This window comes from Peromyscus maniculatus, chromosome 13 (assembly GCF_049852395.1).
Source record: "Peromyscus maniculatus bairdii isolate BWxNUB_F1_BW_parent chromosome 13, HU_Pman_BW_mat_3.1, whole genome shotgun sequence".
Classification (NCBI taxonomy): Eukaryota; Metazoa; Chordata; class Mammalia; order Rodentia; family Cricetidae; genus Peromyscus; species Peromyscus maniculatus.
Genome location: NC_134864.1, coordinates 3,594,806 through 3,606,818, shown reverse-complemented (window position 1 = coordinate 3,606,818; position 12,013 = coordinate 3,594,806). Strand labels below are relative to the sequence as shown.

At 41.0% G+C, this 12,013-nt stretch overlaps 1 protein-coding gene across 7 annotated transcripts in view; it reads right to left on the bottom strand.

The window, feature by feature from the left end:
• Positions 1-12,013, bottom strand: part of Cab39 (calcium binding protein 39) — an 81,132-nt gene that overhangs the window by 16,298 nt on the left and 52,821 nt on the right. For all 7 annotated transcript variants that reach the window (XM_076549482.1, XM_076549486.1, XM_076549485.1 and 4 more), the window contains 2 exons: positions 2,796-2,960; positions 899-1,017 (listed from right to left, as the gene is read on the bottom strand). In XM_076549482.1, coding sequence (XP_076405597.1) covers positions 899-1,017; positions 2,796-2,960 — 284 coding nt within the window. The remainder of the gene's footprint in view (positions 1-898; positions 1,018-2,795; positions 2,961-12,013) is intronic.

The following is a 12,013-nucleotide window of genomic DNA, read 5'->3' as shown; positions in this document are numbered from 1 at the left end:
TCAGGCTACTCACACAGCACATTTCCACAGGGACACTGGACTCATACAACAAAAGTTCTGTACAGCAACACACTGAAGAGGCAACATGGATGGGTAGAAATAGAAAGGAGGAAGCAGGATGCTGGCATGTGACATGCCACTGACTCATGCTTTGTCTAAGCAAGTCTGAACTTGGGAGAAGTGTTAACCACGTAGATACAAATCCTCATGAGGTAAGCTGTAAAGCTAGAGGGAGGGGAGCAAGCTGACTCACGCCAGCAGTCATGCCAGGAACATGCTTGCCCACTAGTTTAGCAGAACACTGACAGTGCTGGGATGGTCCTGAGAGCTGGCAAGCACTGCTGGCATGGAGCAGGAGACTGACTACCTTGCTAGCCAGGTGGACTCAGTACTGAGAAAGAAGAACTTTTTACTTTTTTCTAAAATGCACAACTACCCAAATCATAAATGCCCGCATGCTTAGTTCAGGATAACTCCTGGAAGATGCACAGTGATGACCCCATAGTGCATGCTCTGTGGAGTGAGGGTGAGGAGCAAGCATACCCCACTACAATTCTTTTGCTGCTGCCAAGTGCAGAGGAGGCGTCTTTGGACTCAACTTGGCTGGGATTTCAATGGACTTCAACCATTTCAACATTACAGACAGAAATAAGGCTCTATGTCTTTTCTAAGGGTTCACAATTCACCCAATTTTAAGCTTACATCTACAGGGCATGTTTGTGTTAGTTTACAGGTCAAAAATTTAAAAGGGTAGTATGTTCAAGAGCTACAGAAAGGTGAGCTAAAACTATACAGAAAAATCTTCCCATATTCACCAGCCTGGTTATCTATCCCCACCCAAACAATTTTTCCTTTTCATTTTCAACTAAGAATATAAACTTTATCACATTGTACATACCCTTTCAATAACATGAACAAAATATTCTGTTGGGTGCAGATGTATTCAACAGTAGGAGTTCTTGTACCAATTTGTCTTCTGAGAATATTGTTGAAAATTTGAGCCACGTCTTTTTTGCCCTATTAGGAATACAATCATTAAAATATTTACCTGTCTAAATATTAAAATGCCCATCCACCCTTCAATATAAAGTCAAAGAGCCACTGTGTATTAGGTATGACTGAGTATCTGACTTTACAACATTTGTAGACATTAAAATTCTTATTTTATCTAGTTATAATCCCAAATTTTTGGTTTTAATAGTGTACAATTTTTAAACAAAATTTTATCGACAATGTGAAATCTCATGACAATCCATACGTGATTTCCACCACCACTAAGGCTCAAAAGCACACTGACTCACTATGGAGAGCAGATGTTGATAGTACACTTACAACCTTACACAAGTGGATACTTCTGTTGTGAATAATACAAAGTGTACATTTTCTTCTACAGAAATGGAAAGGGAAGAGACTCTCTCTTGTACTCAATGGAATGACTTCAGAGAATTCTGTAAAAAGCTGAGCTTTAATAGCAAGTAGATAATCTCTATTAAGTTCAGTCACTTAGCAAACACTTCATATATAACTATATATATATATATAGATAAAACTATATTAATAAGGAAAGCATTAAGTATCACAATGCAGTAGTTCAGAGATGAGAACTTTCCAACACCACTGCACAAAACAGATCACCTACTGAACCTTAACAATCAGAAAGCTGCCTAAGAAATCAATCATGGACAACCGGTCTTCAAGAGATGTTTCAGAACAGCCACTGTCACAAGGCTGAGAAAGTCCAGAGAGCACGGAAGTCCATGGACTTGGGGCCTGTGTTGGCTCTGGTGCAGTAATGGTAATTTTTCTAAATCAGTCCCATGGCACACACTTAAAACAAAAAAACCCTGGTGTCTCTAAAGTCTCAAATGGGGAACAAAATGGGTAGAGACAAAGGAGAAGGATCAGATATCCCAAGTGCACCCCTCAAGTTAGCAGAGAAAATAAACTGTTAGAATTCGATGAACTATTAAAAATACATAAAATCAGACGTATAAATAAATGGAAATATCAGTTCTATCTTCTATAGTAGGACAAAAAATGTTTTTCTTTATTTTAAAGATTACTGAAGTATCCACCCTTCCCTTCTTCAAACTATATCATATCATCCCCCTCCCCGACAAAACCTGCACAGACATCTAATCACTTGGGCTGATAGACACTGAGACTTAAAGCACACTCATGATAGCCAAAGAGGCTGCTTTGTGACCATGCAGAGTTTTTCAGGCTGGAATCAAGGGCTATCATCTTCATCAACTCACTATACACCTAACACGCCATGATCCGACTGCAACAAACTGAGGGTGGGGGGTAAAGCAGGCCCCTAGAGAAAAAGCAAGCTGTGCTGTCTGCAGCTAGACCAAGAGTGAATGGCTTGTGGCTGTTCTGCTCCAGCCGAGGGCTAATGAGTACAGACCCAATATTACCAGAGACAATTTTACAGAAGTCAGAAATGCAGAATTGTCAATACAATCTGCTATTTCAACACTACACTAAATAAAAAATTTAAAAACAGTGCCAAGCAAGCACAAAACACAAAATACATGATCTCTGCTCTAATAGACATTTTTTAGGCTCTTCTAACATTCTACAACTTTCTTTAGACTGTTCATTCCTTGACCCAGAAAGCAGCTGTTTATAAAATACAACCTAAATGAAAGGGTATCACAAACACCCAAGAAACTTCACATACACTGTGGTGAAATGGTTAACAGGGATCTTAAAATGTCCCAAAGGATAGAATGTATGGAAGGGGACCACAAAGCATGTTTTTGAAAGCTGAGAAGCGGGTTTCTTACCTCAAAGTCAATGAGCTGTAAATCAGCTACCAGAGTGCTAAGGAGTCCACTATTGTACAGCTCTTGAGCCAGCTGAGCTACCGCTTCTGTCTGAGGTTCTTTTTCATTTGTGCCATACAGAATTTCTTTCATGGCAACCAAATTTTTGGAAACTTCTTCTGTAGCCTGATTTTTGGGAGGAAGGTACAGAGAGAAAAACAATTCATTTAACAAACAGATAGACATATCTGTGTTAGCTAAAAATCCATTTTCTATATTATGTACCCTCAGACCTATGTGCAAGCTCCATCTCTGACCTCAGGAGCTGGTTAGTGTACACGAAAGAGAACAGCATGCACTCCCCCAGGAAAGATAATGTGTACTGAGTATAAAATGGAAAGCCAACTAATGTATAGTAGAAACAGGAATGACAAGGCTGGGTTCCTCCTCACACTCAGAAAACTACTGCGGAAGAGGCATGTGAGCTGATAGGGGATGGGGTGTGTGTGTGACTAACAACTGAGTGTCAGGGGGCATGAGCAGTACAAAGCAGAGATGAGGAGGAAGAAGAAAAAGTACAGGGTCTGTATTATAGTTTGGATCTCAAGTATCCCCCAAAAGACTCATGGGTGAAAAGCTTGGTTGTAGCTGGTAAGCTTTCGGGTAATGATTGGATCAAAAGGGCTCTAATCCCATATGTAGATCAATCCACCGATAGATTAATAATTTGATGGCATTTCTGAGAAACTAAGGCCTAGTTGGGGGAAGGTTACTGGGAATGTGCCTTGTCCCTAGACCCCTCTTTTCTTACTATTTATGATTCCTGACTGCCACAAGGTAGGCAGCTTTCTATCAGGATCATGTTTTTGGCTTGCCTCAAGTCTAAAAGCAATGAACCTCTGAAACTGTAAACCTGGACTGGTTAGTTTTTGTCAACCTTATACAAGCTAGAGTCATCTGGGAAGAAGGAATCTTAATTGAGAAAATGTCTTCATTAAACGAGCCCTTGGGGACATTTTCTTGATTAATGATCCATGTGGGAAGGCCCAGCCCACAGAGGGTGGTGCCTCTTCTGGGTGTGTACCTTTGTGTGGTGTAAGAAAGTAAACTGAGCAAACTGTGAGAGTAAGCCATTAAAATGCAGCATTACTCCATGGCCTCTGCTTGAGGTTCTGCTGATTTCCCTTCATGATGGACCGTGAGCTGTAAGATGAAATGAAGTCTTTCCTTTCCAAGTCACAGGGCACCAAGTAAGATGGCTTACTTCAGTAGTTACACAAAAGGAGCCTAGCCTACATTCTGCTTTCATCTCACCCAACAAAGCTTAACATCCAGTTCGGAGAGAAATTAGAAATACAAGCAATCAAAAAAAAACAAAAAACAAAAAAAAAAAAACAAAAAAAAAAACAGGTAATAGACTGGGGGAAAAAAATCACTATTAACTATAGCCACACATTCACGAAAAAAAACAAGGGTATTAAATAGAGAATTTGAAGACATAAAGACTTAGAAATAGAAACTGTAATATTTGAGGTTAAAACTACAGTGGATATTAACAGCAGATAAGACACTGAAGAAGAAAACGTTGCAAAGGTGAGTAGTAATAACTATCCAAAAATGAATCATGGGAGTGAAGGACAGGGGGACATCACATTTATGAGGGGTAGGGTAACTTTAAGTAATATATATAACTATAGTCCCCAAAGCAGGGCAAAAGGCAGACAAAATATTTGAAAATGTGATGAATGAAAACAATTTGGAATTTGCCAGGTGCACACCTTTTATCTTAGCACTTGGGAGGCAGAGCCAGGCAGATGTCTGTGAGTTCAAGACCAGCTGTCTCTACACAGCTCCAGGATAGTGAGGACTATATAGAGGGATCCTATCTAAAAAAAACACTAAACAAACAAAAAATATAAATTTGATTAAAAATAAATCAAAATAAATATTGTCAAAATAAATATTGATAAAAGGTAAATAAATATCAAGTGTAAGAAATAGGAATAAGGTGGCTGGAGAGATGGCTCACTAGTTAAGAGCATTGGCTACTCTTCCAGAGGACCCAGGTTTGAGTTCTAGCCCCAGTCTGGTAACTCCAGTTATAGGTGATATGATGCCCTCTTCTGGCCTCTTGGGCACCAAGCATGCATGTGGTACACAGACATACATGAAGGCAAAACACCCTTACATATTTAAAAAAGTAAAAAGAAATAAGATTATATTCAAGATTACGGGCTAAAGAGATGGCTGTGGTTAAGAGCATTTGTTTTGCAATAATGAGGACTGGAACTCAGATCCTACCACCCACATTATGCCTCTAGCTCCAACTCAGAGGGCTCCAACACATTCTTCAGGCCTCCACATGTACACGTGTACATGTATTGTAGGGTATTTGTACACTGTGTGAAGGTGTATTTGCTATGACTGGTGTAATAAAAATCTGAATGGCCAATAACTAGGCAGGAGGTATAGGTGGGATTTCCAGGGAGAGAAAAGAAGAGATGAATCTAGGCATTTGAGACACCAGGAAACAAGAAAGAAGCAGGATGCAGATTAGTAGAAATGGATTAATTTAAGTTATAAGAGCTAGTTAAAAAACCAAGCCTAGGCTAAGGCCAAGCTTTCATAATTAATAATAAGTCTCTGTGTTGTTATTTGTGAGCTGACGGCCCAAAGAAAAATCTGTGTATACACATGTACTGAGACACAGATACAGACCCAGAGGAGAGGTGTGCACAGATATTCAGAACAATGAAATGTTTTAATGTGGTGATAGAGAAAATCTTAAAAGTAGCTGCGGGGGAGTGGGGGGTGAAGGGAGTGGGGTGTGGGGAAGACCACAGACAAAGAAAAGCAAAGAATGTCGACAGACTTCTTGGCAGAAACACGTAGTTAAAAGACAGGAGAATTGCTTGAACTATGGAGAAAAAATATAACCAAGCTCTATCATCCTAGAATTTTGTACTCCAAAGAAAATGTTTCAAAAATAAAGATAATTCTACATAGTGAGTTCTAGGATAGACAGAACTACCTAGAGAGCCCATTTCAAAATAAAATAACAACAAGAAAAATGAGTTTGAGATGTATTAAAGTTAAAAGATACAAATGAGGAGAAGAAAATGTGAGTAAGGGCTGGAGAGATGGCTCAGAGGTTAAGAGCACTGGATGCTCTACCAGAGGTCCTGAGTTCAATTCCCAGCAACCACAATGTGGCTCACAGCCATTTATAATGAGATCTGGTGCCATCTTCTGGCCTGCAGGCAGAACACTCACTGTATACATAATAAATAAATCTTTAAAAAAAAAAAAAAAAAAAGGAAAAAAGAAAATGTGGGTAAATATGAAATTTTCCTTCACTATTAAAGAAAATTTGGTTGTTGAAAGCAAAAATAGTATATTCTAAGGTTACTGCATGTAGAACAAAAATGCACGACAGCAATACCTCGAGAGGTGTAGCCAACACAGAACCGTATTTCTTAAAGACGGGTTGTTAGAAGTTAGAGATGGTGTGAACATATGCCTTAAAGCAAACACTTAAAGAAAACCCCACACAGATAAAGGTGGTAGCAAATGCTTATGATCCACTACTTGGGAATCCAAGGCAGGAGGATTGAGGGTTCAAGACCAGCCTGAGCTACAATGAATTCAGGGCCAGCTTATATTATTACATGGTATGAAGCTGCCTCATAAAAACAAGCAAGCAAGCAAGCAAGCAAGCAAACAAAAACTAAATCCATCAAAATATAGAAGGCTTGCTATAAATCAACAAAGGCCCCTTAAATGGATTGAATAGTAAAACATAAAGGCTGTAAAAACCTACATAAAAAGAACCTAGAAATAAACCTCAAAGGTCAAGTTAATTCAGATTTATAGGACACCAGCCCCCAAGAATCCCTTTACAACCAACCATGGAAACTTCTTACCAAATGATCACACAACTTCACCGTGCCTCCAGTAATGCTGTATTAGCAGATCTCAGAATCAGACAAACATGGCCTCAATATTGTCTGATGTCCCAAGCAGTAACCTCTCTTCCACTCAAAGGTCTATTTGCAGTAGTATGCCCATCTTCCTTTAAATTATCATCTCCAGAAAACCTCTTCTCAACTTTGTAAATTACTCTTCTAAGAAAGGGAGGGTAATGAATGTCCCACCCCTGCCCCCGATGAAATGATACAGAAGATCTTGCACATGGCACAGCACTGCTTCCCTGAGAGATGCTGACACAGCTTAAGGGAATCTTTAAAAATTTGGGCAATCATAAATGCAGGGAAGAACTTAGCATGGAGTGAACCTCTGCCTTCCATGGCTGCTACAAGTTAAGGCCAATTGGAGTGCATGAGACTGCACTGTAAGGCTTTCACTTTCCCCACGTCACCACTCAACTGCATTATCATCAGCCCAACCCCCGGCTGCATTGACATCTCGGTGTTCTGAAGGACACTCAGTAAATTGCCTATTACACTATTCTTACAGTTGAATCATCTGTCTAGTTATGCCCCTGTGGCCTGCCTAAATTGCTAGCCAAAACATCTAGAAGGAAAGAACCACAATTGGGCTTATATCATATCTTTGAACTACCCACTCTTTTCAGTAATGATTTAATAATTTTGGGGTATTGCTACTCAGCACTATTTGCAAATTGTATTTATCAAGATTTTTGTTAACTATCTTGATAAAATGGCATTTCTTTCATATTCTGACTGTAAGAAAATAAAATGAAGCTAATTTAATAAAATCTTTGCACTAAACCATTTTGACCAGGTGCAGTGGTCCGTGCCTTTAATCCTGGCAGAGGGAGGCAGATCTTTTTTGAGTCCCAGGCCAGCTAGGGTTGTATAGTGTGACTCTGACTTAAAAAGTAACTATCAAACCTATTCTGATTACTAAGGCTTTCCCTTCTAAATGCTTACAAATTGCCCTTCATCAATCCTACTATGAAATCTTAAGTATCTATGTTCAGCAAAGCTGACCTTTTCTGGTCTAGTATCTACTTTATTATCTACAGTACTTAGATTTCTGAATAGTTCAACACCTCACATGCAATAAGGAACCCTGCTGTGGGATGTCTTTCTGTATGCTGTGAATATGTGTGGCTCCCACTGGATAATAAAGCTGTTTTGGCCTATGGCAAGAAAGCTTACAGCCAGGTGGGGAATCCAAGCAGAGATACAGAGAGAAGAAGGGTGGAATCGAGAGAGATGCCGGCCACAGCAGAAGGAGCAACAAGATGCCAGTAGACTAGGAACGCCACGGCCACGTGGCAACATATAGATTAATAGGAGTGGGTTATTTAAGGTGCAAGAGTTAGCTAGCAAGAAGCTGAGGCCATCCACCATATTGTTTGTAATTAATAAGCCTCTGAGTGATTATTTTATAAGTGGCTGTGGGACCGCAGAGCCAGGTGGGATTGAGAAATTTCTGACCACAGAACCCCAAATGTAATTTTTCTGGACCAAGAGGAAACCGTTTAACCGCAGGACTGACTCTATTATAATGTTTATATGCACTGCCTTTTCAGTTTCATCTCATTAACCTTTATTCCAAGTGATTCTCAATGACAAGGAAAAAAATCTGCACTTACTAGGGTTTCTGAGTGTATTCCTTGGTAGTTTTATACCCATGATCCTAAATGGCAGGTCTCCTGTAGCCTCCTTTGCTTTCTGGTTAGACTCAAGTTTTAATGCTCTTAGAAACTCTTAGTTCATCCCTTTTGAAATCATTATGATTTTAAAGTTTGAATTCAGGTCAAATCCCATGCTTTCTTCTGATGGCAACAGCTAAAGGACAACAGTCTCACTGTGAGGTGACGAAATGCTCTGGAACTGACTGCAGTTAGGGTCACTCTATCCATAAACAAACTAGAAGGACAAGGAATTATATACCTTAAAAGGGTGAACTGCACGGCAAATTCTATCACAATAAGGCTGTCTTTACACAAGAGAGGAAGGAACAAAATAGGAGCTTGTGAGCCGAAAGCCCCTTCCTTTTCAGAAGACGTACTACCTGCCACATGATGGGTGGGGAGCCAATGACAATGGAATTACACCCGTCCACCTCTCAATGCTCACTTGCTTTTGGATTCTGATGCCCTCCTGCCCTCTTGGGAACCCCTGTTTTATCTCTTCTTCTTATACAGCCAATTCCCAATTCATCCACGGTTCAGTTTTTACACATGGTCAAGATTTCCCTTAACAGAACCAAGTAAGCTCTTCCTGGACACCACAACTCCTCCCAGCTACACCTCACCCATAAGTAAGTCTCTCAAATATCTGCCCATGTTTGCCACAATCCACATCTCTTTCCTTGTTCATGGCACCTACCCTACACCTGATTGCTTCTGGCTAACCGGACAGTGACTTGCACCCCACTAAGAGCAATCCCCCACCTTCACTGTGCCTGGGTCCTGCAGAGGCTGGACTTGCTGCTTACTCCACCCTTCCTATCCTAATTGTTACCTTTCCCACCTCTCTGGTGGCTTCTTGGTCTCCTTTTCCGGTTGTCCTCCTTAACAAAACCTTTAATTATCAAACATTTCACAAGGCCAGGTATGAGGTCTTCCTTCCTTTTGTCATTCTGCAGTCTCTCTCTAAATGATCTCATCCACACCCACTGCTTTAATTAATTCCTAAAGGCAGATGCCTCACAGATTCCTATCTCCAGTTCTCCCAGGTTTTCCCACTTAGCAGTCAATAGAAAATGTCTCTATTTAGATGTCTTATGGTACACTACCTACCTCAAACCCAATGTACCTGAAACAACTCACGCTGCTGTCCACTTAGTTCAGGTAGCAATACAGGTGTTTCTGCACATGTCAGAAACTCAAGGTTCATCATCAACCCTTCCTTCCTCTGAACTAATCCAATGGCTAAGTCTCCAACTCTCCCAGATCCAGCCATCTGTTGTTTCCTGTCATCATCATCAAAGTCCTGTGACTCCTGCCGAAACTACTCCACAGCCTACTGACTTCCTTGCATTCCTGTTAGACTCTACATGCTTTTCCACACCCTAACAAAAGACAAAGGTATTCTATTTAAAATGCTGCAATGACTACTCCTCTTAGAATAGTACAAACTCTTTCTAAAATGACTTATAACCCCTACAAAGTCTGGCCCTCCTGTCTAACCTAGACCTGCACTCTAATTTCTCCCCCCTCTACCCACAATGTTCTGGACATAGATGTCTTCCCTCAGAGTCCTTGTGTGTGTGGTTTCATCTATGCTCATGTGTCCTTTGCACCCACCTCTTGGCCAACTCCCTTTCTCCTGCAGTGCTTAGCTCAGTATGGTACAGGATCACTTTTTCACAAGTTTTCCCAGGTATATTCATTCTGTCACATACTCACTGACTATCAAGTTTTGCCACACATTCTTTCTCACAGCTGCGTGATTCTTCTGTTCCTTGTAATTTCCCAGTTACTGTTCTCTTTTGCTACACTGAGAGCTTGTAGGTGCTCCATATGTGCAGCAGACACAGGATCTCAAGGGCAGAGCAACCCTGTAAAACCCCACTGAGAAGGCATAAGCAAGAGTGCTTACAAGTAGCAGCCTAGATTGTGAAAAACTATTTAGCTGGGGGGGGGGGGCAGCTTGTTTGGTTTACTTCTTGAAAGAATCCACTAAATTCAGACGCCCCCACTTAACTTCCCCAGCACTACCGTTTCAACAAATAGGCAAAGCAAATTAACAACTAAGCTAATCTTTAAGAAAGAAAGGAAGGTGGTACTAAAATTAGGAATCAAATGCTGTCTGGTACTGGATAAGAACAGACTTGACTTTAATGATGAACAAAGAAACAAATTATCTGTGATGGGGAAAAAAGAATTGTAATCAATGGAAGGGAGTCAACAAATTAATTAGAGCAGTATCTGCCTGACCAAGTTACAGTGTGAGCAAGGAACAGACTGGCTGACAATAAGGCTGCCATTTCGCTTAAGGACTAAGTACTCTAAACTTGGCTCCTGGTGTGCATATAGTCAGTGTGGACACCTCCCCAAGCTAACCCCAAGAAAAGCCAATTTCTGCATCTGGTACTCAACTAACTGAAGTTGAGTACCTGTTTGTTTTCACGAGAACAGTTTGTTTCCATGCTGGCTGTTTTGGAAATCTTGAGTCACAGCACACCCACACTGTGTATTACTCTCTATGGGAAACCAGTAAGTTCAAAGGTAAGTGTGCCTTTTGCTCAATTTACAACCTAGTTCCTATAACTGCAGTCTAAAACAATGGTTCTTTACCTTTGGGTCATGATTCCTTGGGGGTCGAGTATTAGATACTCTGCATATCAAATATTTACATTATGATTTATAACAGTAGCAAAAGTACAGTTATGAAGTAAAAATGAAATTAATTTTATGGTTGGGGCTCACCATAAAGGGTCATGGCAACAGGAAGATTGAGAGCTACTAGTCTAAAGGAACACACATCAAGTTGAGTACCATCTGCCGCCTCCTCTTACTTTTCACTCATTCACTCACTCTTTCAGACTTCTTTGAATGTTCTGCCAATTTATCACTTGTTTATTTTATCTATTTATTGTTTGAGTATTCATTGATACAGGTGGGGATCAAAGCCAGGGTCTTAATTATTTCAACTATGTTTGGTTTCTTGAACAATTTCCAACTGATTAAACAAAAGCAAGCAACCCCCTTCCCCACTCCATGGTGGTGGTGGTGTTTACGAGGCTAGTAATTCAGCAAGCATTTACTTGTCTTAAGACGCCACAGAGAAAGCTGGGCAGTGGTGGTATGTGCCTTTAATCCCAGCACTCAGGAGGCTGATTTACAGAGTGAGTTTCAGAACAGCCAGGGCTACATAGAGAAACCGTGGGGGGTAGGGGGATGCCACAGAGAGAACTGGTTGGTCATGTTTGATCTGACTGGTGTCCTTATTGTGGCCACACCCAACTCTCTGGACCCACTAGTCAGTATGTAGTCTGCTTTTCTCACCACATCTCTCTTGCTTGTGTCCTCACACTTACGGAGCAGCTATTCACACTTGCAGCACCTCTCAACACTCCCTGCTTCAAGCACCCAAATCCCCGTGTCACCTAACCCACTGGCCCCTTGCTGACCACGTCACCTGTGTGCTAAGGCTGTGTCAATACTGCCCCCCCCCCCCCCCCCCCCGAGAGCGATGCCTCTGGATTCAGTACACCCAGGACAACTTACACACTTTCCTGCCCCAGGTCCCGGAGTTGTGACTGTAAAGCTGATGGAACTCGTGCATATGTGGTTTACT